Consider the following 20,948-nt stretch of genomic DNA (forward strand, 5'->3'; position numbering starts at 1 on the left):
GAGAGATCGTGCACATGTGCCCATGAGAGCGGGAGGAGGGACAGAGGGAGAGAGAGAATCCTCAAGCAGACAGCAGAGCCTGCCGCGAGGCTCGATACAGGGACCCTAAGATCACAACCTGAGCCAAACTCAAGAGTGGGACGCTTAACCGTCTGAGCCACCCAGGCGCCACTGGCTGCTCCTCTTTAAGGCCTAATGCCCGTGAGCAAATGACCTGCCCTCGTGGACCCTAGTTTACTCATCTGTGAAATGGGGTGAGAACACCTGCGCAGGGAGTTGTAAGGGTGACAGAATCAGTCGGCAGGGCGCCTGGAGCAGGGAAGGCGCTCGGCGAGCGCTGGCCCATCGTGTCAGCATCACCGGCCGTGTCATTAGCCTGTCATTAGCCTGTCATTAGCAGGATTGTGTTTGCCCAGTAAATATTTGTTGTGGGACTGGAAGCTGTGTGACTGCGGCCCATGGGTCAGCACAGACTGAAGGAGGCACCCAAAGCCTCCTGGGAAGGGGCCCGGCAGAGACTGGCCTCCGAGTGGGGCCCCGGGCGGGACTGGTGGAGAGGAGGTGAGGGAACATTGGAACGTGCCGGTCACGAGTGCCGGGCTGGAAGCCAGCGGCCCTTGGCCTGAGCCTGTGGGGTGAGCCTCTGGGCCGTGGGACCTGGGGTCGGTGCTCCTCCAAACCCTTGCTCCTCTGGGGTGGTACGGGGGGCTCTGAGTCAGCCCAGGGACGATCCAGGGCACACCTGTTCAGTGACCTTCACCTTCTGTCCCCCCTCACCCCCACCCATACAGCCAGGGGTGGCAGAGGGGAGGGGGACACGGAGGAAGGGTGCCCGTCCCACCTATTCTGCAGGTAGCCTGCCCTGGAGTGGCCCAGCAGCAGCCTGGAGGCTACTTGCTGGTGGCCCCGGGACAGAGAATCCACCCACCAGCTTCCCTCTGGGGGATTGGACCGGCTGAGCCCGTCCCTTACCAGGCTCCAAACCAGGTCAGCCAGGCCAGCCCAGTGCGGCTGCTCTGGTCCTTTGTGGCCGAATTCCGTGCTTGGTGGGCTCCAAAGCTGCCCTGGGCCACCTCGTCGCACCTCCCCACCCAGTCCTGTGGGCTTCCTCCCAGCGGCCCGGGTCAGCCTGTTTTCGGGCTTCCGGGGCAGGGGAAGGACTGTAGGGGAAGGAAGGAGGCTGGAACGCCGTGGTCTGCGGGAGGAAAGCTCAGGCGTCCCGGCCCAGAGCTTCTTGGTAGCTGCTGGCTTGGGCAATTGAGTCAACCCTCAGGGCTCGTTCTCCTGACCTGACAGGTGGGCACCTCCTGCGGGGGGCTGTGGAGACGACTCCCGAGAGAATGAGGGGAGCAGGGGGTTAGTAAGACGCAAGTCCCGACTTGCTGGGTAACCTCCAGCCCGCCACCTCGCCTTCCCGAGCCTCAGTTTCTCTGCATGTGAATGGACACCCAGAACCGCCTTCATGGGCCAGAGGTGGGAGAGCAGCCTAGGGACGGGGTGGGGATGTCCTGGGGCCTCCGGGTGGGGTTCAGATTATGCGGACCAGTCTGGGGGTTGCAGAGGTGTTACTGCAGAAGAGCCTCCGAGGGCCCCAGACTTGGGAGGGATGGGGCTCTTTCCTTCTTGTCCTCACCCTCCCCCAAACCCAAGTGGTGGAAAATGTGTCCTGTTATCCTGAGACCAAAGGGGCTGGAGCTGGCTCTTGGCACGTGTTACCCTTTGGTGTCTTCGCAGTGGGAGGGACAGCTGGAGGCATCACCCGAGGAGAGACAGGTGGGCCCATAGTCAGGACCACACACATGGAGCCAGGCAGGCGCAGAGGCTGCGCTGGTCCCACAGACACTCGGAGACAGTAAACTGGTGCCACAAAGGAGAGGACAGAGTGAGCTCAGCCTGGGGCGGGGTGGCGGTCCCGCCAGAGCCTCTTGGGAGGTGGTCGTCTCCGCTGAGCACCTACCAGGAAGAGAGACCATCAGGCTGTGAGAGCGGCGGGTAGAGCTGGGCCTTTCAGTGGGTCGCCCAGCGGGGTGGAGGCAGGATGCGAGCCAGGTTCGATTCCTACGGGGGGGGGGGGGTGTGTGGAGGGCAGGCCGGGGCTGCGCGCCTGAGCCTCGGAGCATCACCGGACCCTTTATGTCTGGTCCCTTGGTGTCGTGGCCCCCTCCCCATCCTGTGGCAACAGAGAGCTGAAGTGGTGCCCAGAGGTGTGGCCCGCACTGGCTGTCTGGCACATGCCCTCTTGTGTGGTGTCCCAGACAGCCAGGGCCCCAGTGACCCGAGTGAGTGGTGATGTCTGATGGCGCGAGGCTGGGGAGTCACCATGGGAGGGACGTCTGTAGGAACGCTTTAGTGCCCATTGTAGGAAAGCCACAGTGACGTGTCAGTAAGAGGAGTAAAAGGAAATCACCCCCAACCCCCCAAAAGCAAGGATATTTGGTCCCGTTTTGCCCCTTAGGAAACTGGCCATTGTGATAAATCAGGATAATATCATAATAGAAATACGAATGTTAATTGTCATCATAATGTCAATTATTTGTATTAGAAATGATAATAGAGTAGCAATAGTAATAGTAATAGTAAAAACCCAGAAATCCTGTTAAAAATAGCAGCTGGGCTGTGTGGGTACCGCTCATCTAGCAGGCGGGGGGCATCGCCCTGAGGGGTTCTACTTCTGTCCACACCCGCGATGTGAACGCGGAGGCTCAGAGAGGCGGAGCTGCTTGTCCAGACTCCTGCGGCGTGGGCGGTGGGGCTGGGGCTAGAATCCGGGCCGTGGGAACCGGGGTCGCCATTCGCTCCCCCCCCCACCCCCCGAAGATCCCCAGCGCGGCGCTGGAGAGCTTGGCAGCGTCCAAAATATTTTGCCTGGACTGGCAGGTTCCGTTTCATTTCCTGCAGGCCTTCCAACGGAAACAGGACTCCGCCATTTGAAAGTCTTAAAAATAAAACCCGAACCCGCAAGCAACCGCCCATTACGGGCTGCCGCTGGATCTGGGGGTGGACTGTGGTGGGGTGGTGGGGTGGTGGGGCTGGGCTGCCCCTGAGGCGGGGACCCTGCCCTGAGCTGGGAGGAGGAGCAAAGGGGGTGGTGGGGGGCCTCTGGGGGGGGGGAGCGAGGGGTCTCAGCAGGGTGTCAGGAGAGCTGTCTGCTCTTTCTTTCCAGAAAAGATTGGGATTTGAGAGCTGGGTTTGAGAGGAGGCCCCTGTCTAAATATAGCCCACTGAGGAGAGCTTGGTGGCTGGGCAGAGCCCACTTGTATGCGGTGGGGTGGCGTGTGGGGAGGGGTGGTGGGGGGACCATTTTCTTTTCCTGTAAATATTTTTATCCCCGGGTAGGAAGCAGTCGTGGGGTACTATTGTTTGAGTACAATGGGCCCTCGTTTTTCCAAGAGTGTTTTGGCATTTCCCCTTGAAGAGTAGTGGGGAGGTTGCTGGGGAGGGGGGGCCCTGTGAAGACACACGCCTTGGGGGCGGGAGGCTCCAAGGCTCCAGCTACAGGGGCAGAAGCAGAGCGGGGAAGCTGGGGAGGGTCAGGCACTGTTCATATTAATACTTTCTGCCGTTATTAATAGGATGCATGTTTATTTTTGCAAGAGGTTCCATATTTATTGGAGAACTGCTAGAACCTATTGAAACTCCGTCCATCCAGGAGTCAGCCTGCCCCCTGTGGCCTCTGTATCTCTCTTTCCTGAAACTTCCCGGCGAGGGTTTTCTCAGGAAACACGTTCTCAGCTCTCAGGCACGGCCACCCCTCCTCCCCCCCAAGTAAGGCAGCTTGTGGAGTCCGCAGACTGACAGTCTCGGGAGTCCCAGCGCGGTCACGGGGGCTGGGTCTGCCGTGAGCCGAGCAGACCGCCTGTCAGATGTGTGCGATCCTGCACACGGCATCTCACGGACTCCGCGAGACCCTGGGCTGAAGTCACTGCTGTCCCCGTCCTCATGTCACAGATGAGGACACCGGGGCTCAGACAGCTGATGTGACAGGCCCGAAATCACACGGAGTCAGAGGGGGAGTCCAAGCTAGGGCTTCGCAAGGAAGGTCTGGGCGTTTCTGCCGCCCACATTGGTCATCGGGTCTGCCAGGATGCTGGTCCAACATTGAACCCTCCAAACTCCGGTCCCCTCCAACCCCACCCGAATTCACGGAGCTCATCTTATTAGCTGTCAGAGCCAGGGAGGCTCTCCACAGCCACCTTGGTCAAGTTTTTGGTACTGAGAGCAGGAAGGAGACTTTAGCAGGCACCGGAGCCTTCACTGTACTGGCCTGTGGGCCTTTCCCGTCGGGCTAGTGCCGCTGCGCTGCTGTGGTGGGTGAATGAGGAAGCAGCCTGCCGTGGGCTCCAGAGACCCGCCTCAAGGTTCTAGGGCCAGGATAGAGTGGGAGACCTTGGTCCTGGCTGGGCCCCGAATGTTGGTGCCTGGCCCGGGTTTGAGTCCTGGCATCACTGTGGCTCTGGCTGGACCTTGGGGAAGCCCCTTTGCCCTGAGCCTCACTCTGCTCGTCGGCCACGTGGCTAAGATGCAGCCCTGCCTCAGAGGAGGACTCGGGGAGATCGGGATGAGGGATGTGCTCAGCAGTGCCCCCCCCTTCTTGGGGGAGCCCCACTGGCCAACTGGGCTGGGCCTCACTCCGCACCCCACCCCACCTGCAGGTGCCGTTGGATGAGCGCATCATCTTCTCGGGGAACCTCTTCCAGTACCAGGAGGACAACAAGAAGTGGAGGAACCGCTTCAGTCTCGTGCCTCACAACTATGGGCTGGTGCTCTATGAGAACAAAGTGGTGAGCCCCCACCCCCCACCCCCGCCAACCGCACCCCTGCTCTGCTCCTTCTCCACAGCCCACATGCCCAGCCTGCTTGTTCTGCTGGCTTCTTCTAGACAGCCTGGCGCTGGGGCTCCCCTTTCACTTTGCCTCCCCCTGGAAGCAACTTGCCACTAGTCCCTACCCACCTCAGATTCTTGTCCAGTCCCTCCAGTGCCAGAGCCAGAGCTTCTCCCCTCCACCCCCCACCCCTCCCAGCCTCCTTCCTGGCTAGGCTTCCTGAAGCTCTCCAGCCACTCCCATTCTTGCTCTTCCATGGTCACAGCCGACTGCTGACACAGGAGTCTGGCTGTTCCCTTCCCCCTCTTACCCCAGGGTGGTGATCCCATCTTTTTCCTTCCTGATTCCTCCGCCCCCTCCTGCTCCCTATGGCCCTCTGCTGCCTGATGGGGAAGTATCCTGCCCATTATTCCTTATCTTTGCCCTGTGCCTTTGGGGAATCTCCTCTGGCTGAGCCACAGACCCAATTTCTTCTCCCAGACATTTTTCCAGAGTAGCCAAGGACAGGCCTGAGTGTCCTCTGTTCAAGGAAAATCAGGGTTAAAGAAACAGAAACAGGGTTGGGAGCAGACTGATGGCCCCTGGCAGGGGTCCTCAAGCTGGTGCCACCTGGAGGGTGTATGGCACAAGCAGGGCCTACCCAGTTTGATGGAGGTCTGAGCAGGGCTGCTAGTTTGTACTTCTAACAAATTCTCAGGTGATGCTGGTGGTGCTCGGGACCTAGGACCACACTTTGCAAATCAGTGCCTTGAAGGGCCTGAGCCGTTCTGAAAAAATGTGTTGGGTAGTGACACCTAGTGGCCAGAGGCAGCATGGCAGCCCTGCTGTACAAGCCACTATGACAAAGACCCTCTTGGGTGTAAGAAAGCAATGTCCAGACCTAATTCTCATCCAAAGCAGATTTGTGGGGGGCTCAGAACCTAGGAATCTGCTGGACAATGCAGGGTAATAGTCAAAGACTCTGGAGCCAGGGGGCGCACAGACCAGGTCACGTCCTCGGTTGAGCACGGGCTGTTGTGAGCTTGTGGCTGACGATGTTACCCCACCACTGGATGGTGAGGATTTTGTGGAAGGAAGCAGTGCCGAGCCCTTAGCACGGTGCCTGGTGTGTAGTAAACACTCACACTCTGCTGGTGGGGGCTGCTGCTAACAGGGGAGGGAGTGCTGGGAATGCTCACCGCGGCTGGCTGCGAGGCGGGGAGCCAGTCATGTTACACCGATCATTTCACGCTGTCCTCACTCGGCCCGTGGGGTGGGAGCTGTCATCGCCCTGGTTTAGTAGATGAGGAGACAAAAGCATAGGAGGCAAAGGAGCCTAGTGTCCATGTCACTCAGTCAGTGTTCAGTGGAGCTGGGACGCAGGTCATTACACCAGGTGGTCTCAAATCACCGGGTGGGTAGGTTTCTCCTCTTTCCTCTCTCCCCCTCCCCTCTCCCTTCCCCTCCTCCCCCCTGCATCAGGCAGGTCACACTGAGAGGGCCCTGGAGCCCGAGTGGAACATGGGGCTTAGGTTTGGCCACTCTGTAACTCCCAGCGGCCATCTCTTGTCCCTTCCTCAGGCCTACGAGCGGCAGGTCCCACCCCGAGCTATCATCAACAGTGCCGGCTACAAAATCCTCACCTCCCTGGACCAGTACCTGGAGCTTGTTGGCAACTCCTTACCAGGTAAAGGAGCCCCCGCACCCCGTCTCAGGCCGAGATGCCCTGCTTGAGCCCAGGAGGTGGCCGGGGGAGAGGGCAGCCCTGATCACAGAGCTCCAGGCTCCACGTTTGCAGAGAGAGTGGCCAGGCTAGGGGTTTGCCTGAGGCCACCCAGTGAACTGGGCCTGGGCCGGTGTTGGCTCCCTGCTGCGTGCCTGTGCGGGCTTCCTGAGCCTTACAGTCACAGCTATGCTGTGGGGGTCCTGCTCTCCGCCCTTCCCACCTCCCTGAGGCCTTGTGAGATCTCTGGAGTAGATGACCCTGATGACTCTCTACACTGGAGTCAGTACTGCATTGCTGAGGAGTCCTAGGTATTCCGTTTCCATTCCACCTGGTCGGGGCCTCCCAGAAGCCTTACGGGAGCACATCTGCCTCCCAGGTGACCTCAGGGAAACCCGGGGGTGGGGGAGCCTCCGATCTGGGGGGCAGCCTGTGTCCCACCCTCCCGACAGGGCTTAGGGGTCGAGGGCCCTGTGCCCTTGAGGGCTCTGCGAAAGCCCAGCATTCCTGAATTCCAGCCCCAAGGCTGGCTTTGTTTTTGTTATGTCTTCTTGGGCAACTTGGCAGTGGGAGGACTGACCTTGGGGTGTTGTGTAGACCCTGCGCAGTGTTGTGTGCCCCCAGGCCCCACACAGGGATGCAGAGCCAGGCCTAGAAGAAGAGCTGTCATTGTGTTATCAACAGGGGTGAGGTCTTAGTCCCGGGACCGCTTATCTCTCTGGATCTCAAATATCCATGGGGAAGAAATAGAGAAAAATCTCCTTTTATTTATTTTCTGTCCCCTGCCCCCCAACCCTCCCTCCCCCTGGGACATTTAAGCTACTCTTTGGCCTCCACAGCTGAAATTTGAAGGGAAACCCAAGAAGGTAGTGCTCCGCCTCTGAGCCTGAGGCCTCTCTGACCCGTGCTGCCTGTGCTGTAGGCAGGAGCTGGCGAGCCCTTCCCCAGGTGCAGTGCCAGCTCCGAGAAACGGGTCTGAACATGCCTGGGGACTCTGAGGTCTCTTTAGCTGGGCTGCAGTGGCGGAGAAGCATGCTGTTTCCCTACTGACTTGCTGCTCAGCCCAGAACAGGCCAGCCCTCTCCGGGCTTTAGCCAGCTTCTGGGAGCTGGGCCTGGGGATCCGTTGCCCTGTCGCCTGTCGTCCCCCCCTACCCGCCCCAAGCACCACCCCAGAAACTGCAGGGGCAGCGGCTCAGCCGGTGTTGTCTCTCGGCAGGGACCTCGTCAAAATCGGGCACAGCCCCCATCCTCAAGTGCCCCACGCAGTTCCCGCTCATCCTCTGGCACCCTTCTGCCCGCCACTACTACTTCTGCATGATGACGGAAGCCGAGCAGGACAAGTGGCAGGCGGTCCTGCAGGACTGCATCCGGCACTGCAACAATGGTGAGCCCCCCCCCTCGGTGGTGGTGGTTGTGGCTGTGGTAGTGGTGATGGTAGCGGCGGTGGCGGTGGCGGTGGCCTGGGGTATGCGCTGAGTGGTGACACCTAGTGGCTGAGTATGGTGTGGCAACCCTGCTCTAGGAGCTGTTCTCCGTTTCCTGCTGGGGTCATTAGGAAGCCTCTGCGATGTTGCCTTTTTTTTTTTTTTTTTTTAAAGATTTTATTTATTTATTTGACAGAGAGAGAGAGAGATCACAAGTAGGCATAGAGGCAGGCAGAGAGAGGGTGAAGCAGGCTCACCGCTGAGCAGAGAGCCCGATGTGGGACTCGATCCCAGGACCCCGAGATCATGACCTGAGCCGAAGGCAGAGGCTTAACCCACTGAGCCACCCAGGTGCTCTCTTCCTTGAAGAAAACAGTTCTGTGCGGCTCGGAGATAATTTGAGAAATTGTTCTTAGAGGGGGTCTGGTTGTTTAGCCCTTGGGCCCTGGGGCCCAGAATCACAGTCCCGATGCTGCCCCTTCCTAGCAACATGACTTTAGGAGGAGACCAGCTTACCTCTCTGAGCCTGTATGAGACGGGATAAGAATCCCTCCCGGGTCTTAGTGTGTTTGTACGGATTCATGGTGAGAGTCCACTCGATGCTGGGTGTAATGACTTTTATTTATTCACTTGTTTAGTTTCTTTTTTTTAAAAAAGATTTTATTTGTTTATTTGACAGACAGCAAGAGGGGGAACACAAGCAGGGGGAGTGGGAGAGGGAGAATCAGGCTTCCCGAAGATCAGGGAGCCTGATGTGGGGCTCGATCCCAGGACCCCAGGATCTTGACCTGCGCCAAAGGCAGATGCTTAACCAACTGAGCCACCCAGCACCCTGTTTAATTTTTTAAAAAAATATTTTAAGCAATATCTACCCCCCAGTGTGGGTCTCAAACCCACAATGCCAAGATCAGGAGTTGCATGCCGCGCTGACTGAGCCGGCCAGGTGCCCTAAGACTTTTTTTATTGTATCCTTCATTGTCTCACCCTGACCTATAGGGTAGCCTGGGAGTTCATGGCCTTTCTTAGCGTTCTCTTCTGTAAAGTTATGGGGTCTCTTTCTGCTTGCTCATTCATTCAGTGGACATCTTCAGTGTCAGGCGGAGGCTGCACCCAGGGAGCCAGACCGGGGTCCTGCCCCTGTGTGGCCGGCAGCCCTGTGGGGGTGGCAGACGTTAAGCAGGAGGAGCAGCTGTGCCCAGTGCTGGGTGGGCACCGCCCCGGGAGCCTAGAGGGTGTGTGTTGGGGGGTGGGTGCTGACCCTGTGTGTGCAGACAGTGGGGCCAGCTGAGGAGCTGAGGGTTCCGCTGAGACCGGAAGGATGAATGGTCCTCGAGTCGGAGGAGGAGCTTTCTAGCCTTGAGTCTGGAGGGCAGCTCAGAGGCGGGGACAGTTTAGAGGAGTTGCATGAAGCCCTGCTGAGGGTGACCCAACACTCTGGGGGGCTCTGGGGTCTGGTCCGGAGGGCCCTGCAGGGCCGTAAGGAGTTTGATCAAAAATGGGGACAGTGGGGCACTGAGGGTCTTTGTGTCCTCGGGGAAGGAACAGCCTGGGCTGAAACCTGACCCTCCTTCCTGGTGACCCGGCCTGGGGCAGGCAGGAGAAGGAGGCCACCACCCTCACCCTCCCTGCCCAGCATGTCTCCCGTGCTGGGGGGGGGGGGTGACCGCATGGGCACCCACGACTGGAGGCCCGGCTGCCGCGGGGACTCGGCTCGCCCGCCCATCCTCCCTGTTCTGCAGAGCCGCCTTCTGACTGGAATCATGTGGGAGGAACCAGGTCTTCAGCTGGGCCGCCCCTGTCACCTGGACCAGGCCCTGCCACCCACAAAAGGCCTCCTGTTCCCAGATCCCCTGGGGCTTTGGGGCCAGGGCTGGGTGGAGGCCCTCTGGGTTCTGGCTGCCGGGTCTGGGCCCCCGCCCCGCTCCTCCCTTCTTCCTCCCTCCCCGCCCCAGCCCCGTCCCAGGTTTCCCGGGCTCCTGGCTGAGCTGGCGGGTCTACCCCAGGTCAGGGGTGGGTTCCCCTTGCGCACAATGCAAGGATGACAAGCTTGAGCTCGGTGGGATTGCCGGGCGGGCGGACTGAATGAGCTGGTTTGGGGAGAGCTCTTGGCCCCGTGCCTGGCACAGCTGGGAACTCACCTGGGAGGCTGAGGGGAGCCCCGTGGGTGGGTGCGGGCGTGGGTGCGGGTGCTGTGGCCAGGAGGGGCGGGGAAAGAAGGGGCGGCCTGTGCTGGGCGGGGTTTAGAGGAGTTTCCTTCTACCCGAGGACTGTGGGAAAGTTCCCTGTTTCCTCTAGCTTAGAGGCTGGGCCTGGAATTGCTCACTCCGGGGGCTGCCAGGAAGTGGGAGGGGGTGTGGGGGGAGGAGGCCGAGCTGGGGGCACGCCAGCTCGTCCCAAGGCCCCCCTTACATCCTGCATTCCTGGAGCAGCTGGGGGTGGCAGGAGGCAGCTGGGGCACGGAGCTGAGCCCGCAGGGTGGGCCGGGGCTGCAGAGGTCGAGGCCTCTTCCTGTCTGACTGCCATCCCCCTTAATCTGCTGCTTGGGACTGAGGAATGCAGTTTCCTTTCTCAGTCTGACCCTGATGACCCCGCGGGCAGGAAGTCCCCGGGTTTGGCTGGAGTCCGCCAGTCCCGTGTTGGAGCCCTCCAGCTGCCATTCCCTAGCTGTGTGTCCTCCAACCAGTAACGCGGCATCTCTGAGCCAGTCTCCTCCGTCGGGAGAAGTGGGACTGAGAACAGCCGTCAAACAGGGCTGTTTGAGGCGGAGATGAGGGAATGTGTGTGAGGTCTCAGGCTGGGCCTGGCGTCTGGGTCTGCTTGGGCCGCCAGAGCCCGGATGGCTTACACACTGTGGAGGATAGAAGTCCAAGATCAAGGTGTCAGTAGGTTAGTTTCCTTTTGAGGCCTGTCTCCTTGACTTGCAGGCGGCTGTCTAATCACGCAGCACCCTCTCCTTGTGCCCATTTTGCATCCAGATTCCCTTCTTTCAAGGACATAGTCCTCTTGGATGGGGACCCATCCTAATGACCTCATTTTACCTAAATTACTTCGTTAAAGGCCCAACGTCCAAATATAGTCACCTTCTGAAATACTAGGGCTTAGGTCTCTAACCTAGGAATCTGGGGGGACACCATGCAGCCCCTGACAACCAGGGGAAGAGCTCAGGAAGGGGACCTTCTCTCCTATGAGACTCAGCAGCCCAGCTGTGGAGTAGAGATGTCCTGAGGGTCTGAGAGCCCAGGCCTGGGATGTTGTAGCCTCCTTCCTAGTGCTCCCGCCCCCCAGCCCAACTCCCTACCGCCACCCCCCCCCCCCCCCCCGCCACGCCTCTGCTTGTTGTCTGTAGACCGCAAATGCCCTGGGGTGAGCGAGGGCCCACGTACAGCACAGCCCACATTTTCTAGGCAAAACCTGGCCTCTGGGAGGCCGTGCTCCTCCTTCCTCCCTGGCCCGATGGGCAGCTCCGCTGGAGCACCCCTGCCCTGCTCCAGTCACTCTGCCTGATCTCAGTCCCTGAAAGGCAGGGGGGAGACCCCTCCACCCCCACCCCATCCAGGGAGCCCCGTTTCCCACCGCTGAGCCCCCTTCCGGCACTGACAGGCAGTGACTCCTGTGCTCAGCTGGAGGTGAGGGGGTTGTCCCCATGCCCAGAGGGGCTTTTTCTCTGCGGGGGTGACTCAGCCTGTAGTCAGAGCCGTGGGGAGCCGGGGTTTTGGAGGCCCAGACTGCCCTTTCCCCTTCCTGGGCTCCAGGGACACAGCGGTTGGGGGCAGGGGGCCAGCGTGGCCGCCTCGCTGCCTGGCTCCGCGTGTTAACCATATTCTTCCCCGAGTCCGATTTTGCAACTTCCTCCTGCTTGCCTTCCCCAGCAGCTGTTTTGGGGGGCCCGTGCCTCATTCCCTGACCCACCTCGCTGGCACGCGGAAGGAGGGCGAGCTCCTACGGGCTGCTGCCAGTCCTACCAGTAGCACGAGTCTGGGACTGGTGTGTTGTAGTGGGACCGGGATGCCGTGGTGAATGAGAGTGACCCAGCCCGCCCACGGACAGCGACAGCACCCCGTCCCTGCTAGGCGTAGTAAAGGGTGACACGGTGTGGAGGTGGGTTCCACTCTGGGGCCCCCGCGTGACCAGTTCCCAGCGCGTTCCCATGGCTGGAGCATCACGGTGGATGTGGGAGACCAGGCTGGGTCGTTGTTCCCACTGCTAGGAAGAGAAAACTGAGACCCTTAGGGTTCAGGGATCTGGAGGAAGACTTGGCAAGCTACGCAGTGCACGGCCCAGAATTTGGCCCATTGCCTACTTTTGCAAATCAAGTTTTACCGGCTCGTTGGTTTCCAGATTGTCTGTGGCTGCTTTGATGCCGCCGTGGCAGAGCGGAGTGGTTGCAACAGAGATCATCTGGTCTGCAAAGCTGAAAATATTTACTGGCTGGCCCTTTGCAGGGAAAGTTTGCAGGCCCCAGTGTGGACAGTAAGGGAAGGGAGCGGGACTGGAATGGGGACCTCGGGGTTCCTCTGGCCCGCTCTCTGCTATGCTGGCCACATCTCCCGGTAGGGGTGGGGTGACCTTGGGACCCAGCTCTGCCACTCACTGCCCCGGGACCTCCAGCCAGCAGCCTGACCTTGCAGCCTGCGTTGATCTGTCAAGTAAGGTTGAGGACAGTTTGGGGTAGTTGGGAAGATTTGAGAAGGGAAGTTGCATACGAAGGAGAGTGCTGTGCTGCTGTTGGTGGAGGGCTGTTACCGCTGTCACTGTCACTGCAGACATGACCGCCACCATCGCGGTGAAGGCAGTGGGGCTGCAGGAGGGATGTACCTGTGTCTGCACACTTGGGGGAGGGAGCGGGCGTTCAGGCCGCCGGCCAGTCGGTCTCGGTGAAGGCCACTGGGCCATCCCACTGACCTCCCCTCTCCCTCCCTGTCTGGAGCAGGGATCCCGGAGAACTCGAAGGTAGAGGGCCCTGCATTCACGGATGCCATCCGCATGTACCGCCAGTCGAAGGAGCTGTACGGCACCTGGGAGATGCTGTGTGGGAATGAGGTGCAGGTGAGACTGAGGGGATTGCTGAGGGGACCGTGGGGTTCACTCCGGGCCGGAGCGTGGTACCAGGCACAGAGACTTTGGACTCTGGTGCTCCCGGTTTGTAAGGAGACAATAAGATCATTTTGGACAAGTGGAGATTCTTTATTCAGTCATTTACTGTTATCTCTCCTGACCCAGGGGCTGGGGTGCTTCTGTGAATAAGAGGGACATGGCCTGCGCCCTTATTCTCTCTCTAGCAGGAGAAACAGACATTTGACAAATAAACATACGTACTACTATGTGCAAGTGGGGGGGGAAGGGGTCATGTTCCAGACAGGGAGGCAGCAGGTGCAAAGGCCCTGGGGTGGGATCCTGCAGAATCCTGCAGGTCCCTCGAGCAGATGAACTGGGATCTGGGGTAAATGATGCTCAGGAGAGAGGGCAGTGGAGACCTGGAGCCAAGGCCAGGCCCAGGGGAGGTGGGGCTTGAGGAGAACTTGGAGAGGAACCTGCCAGCTGGACATGCTCTAAGCTCTGGCCTGTGCCTCCTGGTCCTAGATCCTGAGCAACCTGGTGATGGAGGAGCTGGGCCCTGAGCTGAAGGCAGAGCTCGCCCCGCGGCTGAAGGGGAAACCACAGGAGCGACAGCGCCAGTGGATCCAGGTGGGTGCGTGTGGGCTCGGAGACGGGGGGCTGTGCCCGCCCAGCACCCTGGCTCTGGCTCTGATGCAGTGGCTCCGCCCACAGATCTCCGACGCTGTGTACCGCATGGTATACGAGCAGGCCAAGGCACGTTTCGAGGCGGTGCTGGCCAAGCTGCAGCTGGCCCGGCCGGCCATGGAGGCCACCATCCGCACGGACATGGACCAGATCATCACCTCCAAGGAGCACCTGGCCAGCAAGATCAGAGGTAGGCAGGCTACCTATTGTGCTCGGGGGCCCAGGCGGCCCTCCCATCTGTGCCGTGGACCCATGTACAAGTGACTTGATTCGTTTGGTCATTTTAAAAAATGAAAACCAACCCGAGGTTTTGTTCTTCCAACTTCTGGGTGTTGTTTTGTGGCTATTTTTGCAAATCCAGACCTTGAAGATGTCTGTCTGTCTTGTTAAGGAAGTTCCAGTTTGTCACTCAGCTTTAGTTGGTCATGGTCTTGACCGTGGCTTTGTAGGCATCCGTTTAGTGATGATGCACAAGGATCAGGGCTCGCTTTTCAGGGTCCGCACACATTCCCTTTTGTTCCCGGCCCCCTGTACCCTGCCCCACACGCTGACCGCGTGCAGTTTCCGGACATGTCAGTTGCCTGAGCCCCTTCTGTCCTCACTGTGCTGCGTAGACCTCGGAGAGCTCACGTCTGTCTGTTGCAACAAACATTAGCTGGGCAGAGGAGTGGGACAGACCTCAGAGCACCCTGGGTGGGTCCGAGTGCCCTGGAGCTGGTCGTGCCCAGGGGCCCATGGCCTTGTACGTGGCTGCACAGAGCAGGGGCTGTCTCAGCATGTGCAAAACCCAGAGGCTCTCGGAGTCTACCAGGGTGTGTTTTGTTTCGTTAAACAAAGCAACAACACCCCTCGAGATGCGCTTCTTTCCACTTCAAGTGAAGCAGAACAATGCTGACACCTTTGGGCGAGCCCCTTTCGTGGTTCCTTGCCCTCAGACTTTGAGAAATATCGGGGGCCGATCTCAGAACCCCTCGTTCTCTTTGACACGTGGATCTGTGAGTCATTCAGTTTGCTGGTGTCACAAGTGGCTTGCTTTCTTTTTTTTTTAAGATTTTATTTATTTATTTGACACAGAGAGAACACAAGCAAGGGGAGTGGGAGAGGGAGAAGCAGACTTCTCGCCAAGCAGGGACCCTGACACGGGGCTCAATCCCAGGACCCCGAGATCATGACCTGAGCGAAAGGCAGACGCTTAAGGACTGAGCCAGCCAGGCGCCCCACAAGTGGTTTTCTTTAAAAGCTAATACGAGGGGCGCCTGGGTGGCTCAGTGGGTTGAGCCTCTGCCTTCGGCTCGGGTCATGGTCCCAGGGTCCTGGGATCGAGCCCCACATCGGGCTCTCTGCTGAGCAGGGAGCCTGCTTCCCCCTCCCCCCCCCCCCCCCTGCCTGCCTCTCTGCCTACTTGTGATCTCTGTCTGTTAAATAAATTAAAAAAAAAAAAAAAAGCTAATACGACCGCGAGTCTCTGGGCTCCCGGAGCCACCGCTCACGCGGCTCCCGCTGGGCGCAGCCTTCATCCTCCCCAAGGCAGAGGTGTGCGTCCGGAACCACGTCCAGCCCTACATCCCGTCCATCCTGGAGGCCCTCATGGTACCCACCAGCCAGGGCTTCACCGAAGTGCGGGACGTCTTCTTCAAGGAGGTCACCGACATGAACCTGAACGTCATCAACGAGGGCGGTGCGGACAAGCTGGGTGAGGTGAGGCCAGGCCCCCTGCCCCACGCCACGGCCCGCGGGGCCTGGGTCTGCTCTGCCCCCGCCAGGCTGGGACTCGGGGTGTGACCCGTCACCAGAGGGTCTGCTGGAGACCAAGCGGCTGAGGGCGTGAGGCACTGGGGGGTCAGCGGTCAGAGGGAAGGGGGATCGCGGACCCCCTCGACCCGGCTGGTTACTTTAGTCTCAAAGGACTTAGAAGAGGGAGGGAGAGGAGGAGGGAGGAGGAATTGAGGGGAGGCGGAGGGGGGAGGGGCGAGGGTGGGGGGGAAGGAGAGGCAAGCCTGACCGGAAGCAGAATTACTTGGGTACCATTTCACGTACCCCACGTGGAGACGGCACCTCTCTTACCTCTCCGTTACCTAGTTCTCAGGGTTCCACAGACCCCATTTTGGGGTACATGGCTGCCTGACACCCCCCGTGGCTGTCCGGGGGGGACAGAACCGATCCCAGAATCTTTGGCCTCCTCTTCCATACCCCGCACTGAGGAGTCCACAGACACTATCGGAATTTGAGAACCAGAAAGGACCTTAGAAATCTTGAGAAACTGTCCCCTGAGTTTGAGGCTGCGGAGTCGGAGGCTCCGAGAGGGTGAGCGACTTGCCGAGGTCCCACAGTGCCCCAGAAGGCGTGAGCGCCTCTCGCCGGGCACCGTGGCCGCCGGACCGTGCTCCGGCCTCCGCGGCCTCATCCCTCCGGGCCTGGCCCCCCCCCCACCCCCCCCCGCAGCTTGCCCCGCGGGGGCTGGGCCCGGACTCCTGGGGCCCCAGGCAGGCTGTGGTCTGCCCGCACTCCGGGGGCCCCGGCTCAGGTCCCCGCTCCCCTGCAGTACATGGAGAAGCTGTCGCAGCTGGCGTACCACCCCCTCAAGATGCAGAGCTGCTACGAGAAGATGGAGCCGCTGCGGCTTGACGGGCTGCAGCAGCGCTTCGACGTGTCCAGCACAGCCGTGTTCAAGCAGCGGGCCCAGATCCACATGCGAGAGGTGGGCCCCAGCACCCGCTGACGTCCCCCTGCCCCGGGCCCCGTCTCCTGGGCCGAGGCCCTTCCCTTCGTGGCCTTACGCCCTGGCCCTGCCTCCTCCTGGGCCCCCCAGCAGCCGTGCTCAGTCCTGCTCTGGCCACTCGGGCGCTCCCAGCTGCTGGAACACCTGCCCCTCCTTTCACCTGGTTAGTCTGGACTCCTTTTTCCGGTCTCACTTTAGAGACCTCTTCCTCCAGGAAGCCCTCCTTGCTCCCCAAGCCCCTCCCTGCAGGCCCAGGACCTCTGTTCCCTCAAGGCAGGGACCTGCCAGTGCCCAGCACTGTGCCAGCGCACAGTAGACACTGAGTGAAGATGGGGGTGAACACGTAGGTTCACCCACAGGCCGCCTGCGCGCCTCCCTAGCGGACCGGGGGTCATGGGCTGAGGAGCCCCTCCAAGGCGTGCAGGGAGGGGCTGGGGTCACTCCAGGGCCCTCACGTGCCCCGCGGTGTGCCCTGCAGCAAATGGACAATGCCGTGTACACCTTTGAGACCCTCCTGCACCAGGAGCTGGGGAAGGGGCCCACCAAGGAGGAGCTGTGCAAGTCGATCCAGCGGATCCTGGAGCGGGTGCTGAAGGTAAGCGGCCTGGCCCCCGAGCCCAGGCCCCAGGCTGGCACCAGGCTTGCTGCTCCTGCGGGAGGCACCACAGACCCCCCGGCCTGCGCCAGGATTCCGAGGCTCAGGGTCCATCCCCCTGACCCCCTCTTTCCTGGCAGAAATACGACTATGACAGCAGCTCAGTGCGGAAGCGGTTCTTTCGGGAGGCGCTACTGCAGATCACCATCCCGTTCCTGCTCAAGAAGCTGGCGCCCACGTGCAAGTCGGTGAGCGTGCCCCTCACCCCCCACCCCGCCACAGCCCCCTCCTGCCACCCAGCTGGCCTAACCGCCCGCCCCACCCCTGCAGGAGCTTCCCCGGTTCCAGGAGCTGATCTTCGAGGACTTCGCCAGATTCATCCTGGTGGAGAACACGTACGAGGAGGTGGTGCTGCAGACGGTCATGAAGGACATCCTGCAGGGTAGGGCGGGGGCGGCTGTGGAGCTGCTGTGGGGAGCCTCACTGCCACTGGAGGGGGCGGTGATCCGGATGGCTGCTGAGAGGTCGTCCTGGACCCAGCCCAAACCACGGGACTTAGGCCTGGGGGCTGGTTTAGGTAGCGGTGCAGCCCGGGGTGGGTAGCATCATTTCTCTGTGCTGTCCTGCGTGTCAGCTCAGGGCTCTGGCATTACAGTGTCAGAGGAGGGACAGGAATGGTGGCTTGGGCTGCTTGTTCCCAGCACCGAGGCCTGGGCTAATCGTGAGGCCAGAGGCGGCGATGAGGGTCCTACTTGGGCACCATGGTGGGGGTTGGTGGCGGCCGCGGCCCCCACGCCAAATGTCCTGACGCCCCTTTTGGCTCCGCAGCCGTGAAGGAGGCCGCCGTGCAGAGGAAGCACAACCTCTACCGGGACAGCATGGTCATGCACAACAGCGACCCCAACTTGCACCTGCTGGCCGAGGGTGCGCCCATCGACTGGGGTGAGGAGTACGGTGGCAGCATGGGGGACAGTGGCAGCCCCAGCGTCCCAGAAGCAGCCACTCATTCAGAAAAGCGACGGCGTGCCAAGCAGGTGGTGTCTGTGGTCCAGGACGAGGAGGCAGAGCTGCCGTTCGAGGCCGGCTCTGAGCCACTATCACCTGCGTCCCCGGACAGTGTCACCGAGCTCCGGGGCCTGCTGGCCCAGGATCTGCGGGCTGAGAGCCCCCCGCCGGCCGGCCCTCTGCTCAATGGGGCCCTATCTCAGGAGAGCCCCCAACCCACGGCAGCCTCTGAGGCCTCGTCCCCGCCTGCCTCACCCCTCCGGCAACCCCCTCCTGGAAAGGCTGCGGACCTTGAGCCTCCCAAACCCAGTGACCAGGAGACCGGGGAGCAGGTATCCAGCCCTGATGGCTGCCCCCCCATCCACACCACCACCGAGGACAGCGCAGGGGTGCAGACGGAGTTCTAGGCTCCTCCCCTGAGCTCCTGCTGGACATGGCACATGGGCCACCCCCTCTGAGACACTGGCAGGCTTGGCTCCAGGTGGGGAGCCCCGGATCTAGGCCTCGGGGTGGAGGGAGGGGAGGGCTGGTGCCCTTGTGGGGCGGGGGTGGCCCACCTGAGTCACTTTACTGGGTTCAGTCACACTTTGCTCCCTGCTTTCTCTTCTGTGGGATGATCTCGGGCTTCCTGCTTGTGCTGGGAGGTGGGCACAGCTGAGGGGGCTGAGGTGGCCGCTGAGTGCCCGGGTCCTCCTTTCCTGCCTTCTGGGGCCGTCACGGGTCTCACCCTCCTCCTCAGAAAGACGGGTATCGAGTTCTTGTTCGCTGTGTTACTTGCCCACTGAATTCTCTCCCGTCTCGCCAGTGGAGGGCGGCTCATTGGAACCAGGTCTAGGGAGCGTTGAGGCCCAGCTCTGGGTCCGGACCACTGTCGTTCTCCATCCTGGCTGGGCCTCCAGAGGCCAGTTTCGGAGTGACACTGGCCTCGCTTTCCCGGCTCTGGGTGAGGGGAGGTGCACGGAGGGGGCTTCAGGCTGGGGATGCTGCGTTGGGGGGGATGCCTCGTGGAGGAGAAGGGGCGAGGGGCCGGGATTGGAATGAGAAAGGCCCAGGAAGTGTTCCAAAGGAGAGGAGAGGTGAGCTGCTGGGGAGGTGTTGCCAGGAGCGGCCCCAGCGCAGGTGGCGGCGGCCGCAGGAAGGGCTCTGGAAGCTGGAGCAGGCTTTGCCTCCCCCTGCCCCTCCAGTGGAGACACACTCCGGGCTGGGACAGAGGGGGTGACAGGCCACTCAGAGGTGGGGTTTGGGGGGTGTGGGTTCTGTCTCCTGAGGGCCACCCCCAAGGTACGCACTGTCCACCAGGGGAGCAGAGTACGGCTCCCCAAGGCACCACTGGTGGCCCCTGAGGATGTGGGGTCAGGCTGTGGCTCGGCCTCTGCTGCCTTCGAGTCACCGGTCATCTCACCCTGAAAGATTACCTTCTCAGATGTCCTCCTCCCTCAGCGGCTTATCTGGGGCTAGGGGGTGAATGTCGAGTGAGACAGCCCCAACCCCCCAAGGCCCGGGACCCCCTGGCTTCCCCAGTCCCTTCCGACCCCTTGGTCTGCTTCCCGGGGCAGGGGCCTCAGGCCCCCAGGACGTGCGGCGGTGGCTGGTGCTCAGGGACCACCCGGTCCCCCAGGCTTCATCTCCGATGCTTCACTAACCTTCTACCACCACAGTCCGTACTCTGAGCTCTCCTCTAGTGCCTTCTCTTGGGGTTTTTTTCAATCATCCTTCCCAGATATCATACTGAAAATATTATGCAAACTGTTTAAGCTTTACTAATCAATAAACGATTTAAAGCCACTAGCCTGTGTGTGGCGCCGGCAGGGGGAGACCTGCGCCAGAGCTGGTCTAGGACCACCTGTGCACCAACTTTTTGGGCTTATCGTTTGACCCCCTCTCAAGCCTGGTCCGAGGGTACCGCCCCGGAGATGGGGTGCAGGGTGCACAGGGGACAGGCCTGATGGCAGCTTGGCCTTCTCAGCTGGGTCAGTGCAGGCTGTTCTCCGGAGCCCAGGAGGCCAGGATGGGATGGAGCAGCTTTAAGGACAAGTCGCCCTGGGGCACCCGCAGCAGGAGCAGGGAGAGGCCTCCAGGCCCAAGCCAGATCGGAACTGCAGTGTGGGGATTTTGGGGACTCCTGGTCCCACAGCATTCACTGAGCCCTCGCCATGCGCTGAGGACTCCGGGAGGAGGGCACCCTGGTTCCGCCATCTCACGATGGTGTAAACGGAGGCCTAAGAAGGTGTGCATCCCTGGCTGAGGCTACAGGTCACACACACCCATCACCACACACGCAGCTGGCGGGGGCGTGTTGTCCCATGCAGGGCTGAAAACAGGCCTACGGTGGGAGGGCCGCCGGTCACCTTGGGGGATGTTGGCTTCCCTGGCGCCGGCCTGTCCGCGGTGGCCAGTGGCTGGGGGCTGGTCCACAAGGGCCAGGGTAAAGGATGGCGGGGGCCTTGGGGCTGGAGACCAGAACATTCCGCTGCCGTCGTGCTGGGGTCCTTGGCGAGTCCCTGCGCTCAGCCTCGGGCTCCATCTATAAAAGTGGGGGTCGGGGGAGCCTCAAGTCTTCCTCCCTGGGCCTAGCGAGGAGCCCGCCCCAGTGATTTGCAAAACGCCCAGGTCTCAGTCTCCCTTCAGCTGAGCCCAGATTTGGGGCAGAAGGAGGAAGCCACGAGAGATCCCGGGGAGTGAGGGGCAGGGGGTGAGACTGTGGGAAGAGGCCCCAGCTCTTGCCTGGAAAGTAGGACTTACAAGAGGCCTTCATCTCACCCGGTGTCAGCCTGCAGGACAGTCCCAATCAATTAGGGAAACAGGCGCAGGGGAGGGGCTCTCTGCCACTCCCGGGCCAGGCCCCTGCATCCAGCTTCACCTCTAGCATGAGCACTTAGTGCCCCCTGGTGGCCACCGGCCTGCATCGGGCCCCATCAGGTCCCTCACTGAATGCG

General features: G+C 60.9%; 1 protein-coding gene across 1 annotated transcript in view; it reads left to right on the top strand.

Moving 5' to 3' along the window:
• Positions 1–19,797, top strand: part of NIBAN2 (niban apoptosis regulator 2) — a 51,752-nt gene extending 31,955 nt beyond the window's left edge. Inside the window, exons 3-14 of the mRNA XM_059141367.1 lie at positions 4,653–4,781; positions 6,384–6,489; positions 7,744–7,911; positions 12,882–12,997; positions 13,532–13,636; positions 13,721–13,883; positions 15,204–15,391; positions 16,236–16,391; positions 16,891–17,007; positions 17,148–17,255; positions 17,338–17,449; positions 17,836–19,797. Of these exons, the coding sequence (XP_058997350.1) occupies positions 4,653–4,781; positions 6,384–6,489; positions 7,744–7,911; positions 12,882–12,997; positions 13,532–13,636; positions 13,721–13,883; positions 15,204–15,391; positions 16,236–16,391; positions 16,891–17,007; positions 17,148–17,255; positions 17,338–17,449; positions 17,836–18,419 (2,052 nt within the window). The 3' untranslated portion in view covers positions 18,420–19,797. The remainder of the gene's footprint in view (positions 1–4,652; positions 4,782–6,383; positions 6,490–7,743; positions 7,912–12,881; positions 12,998–13,531; positions 13,637–13,720; positions 13,884–15,203; positions 15,392–16,235; positions 16,392–16,890; positions 17,008–17,147; positions 17,256–17,337; positions 17,450–17,835) is intronic.
• Positions 19,798–20,948: the final 1,151 nt, after the last annotated feature.

Source organism: Mustela lutreola, chromosome 12, assembly GCF_030435805.1.
Source record: "Mustela lutreola isolate mMusLut2 chromosome 12, mMusLut2.pri, whole genome shotgun sequence".
Lineage (NCBI taxonomy): Eukaryota > Metazoa > Chordata > Mammalia > Carnivora > Mustelidae > Mustela > Mustela lutreola.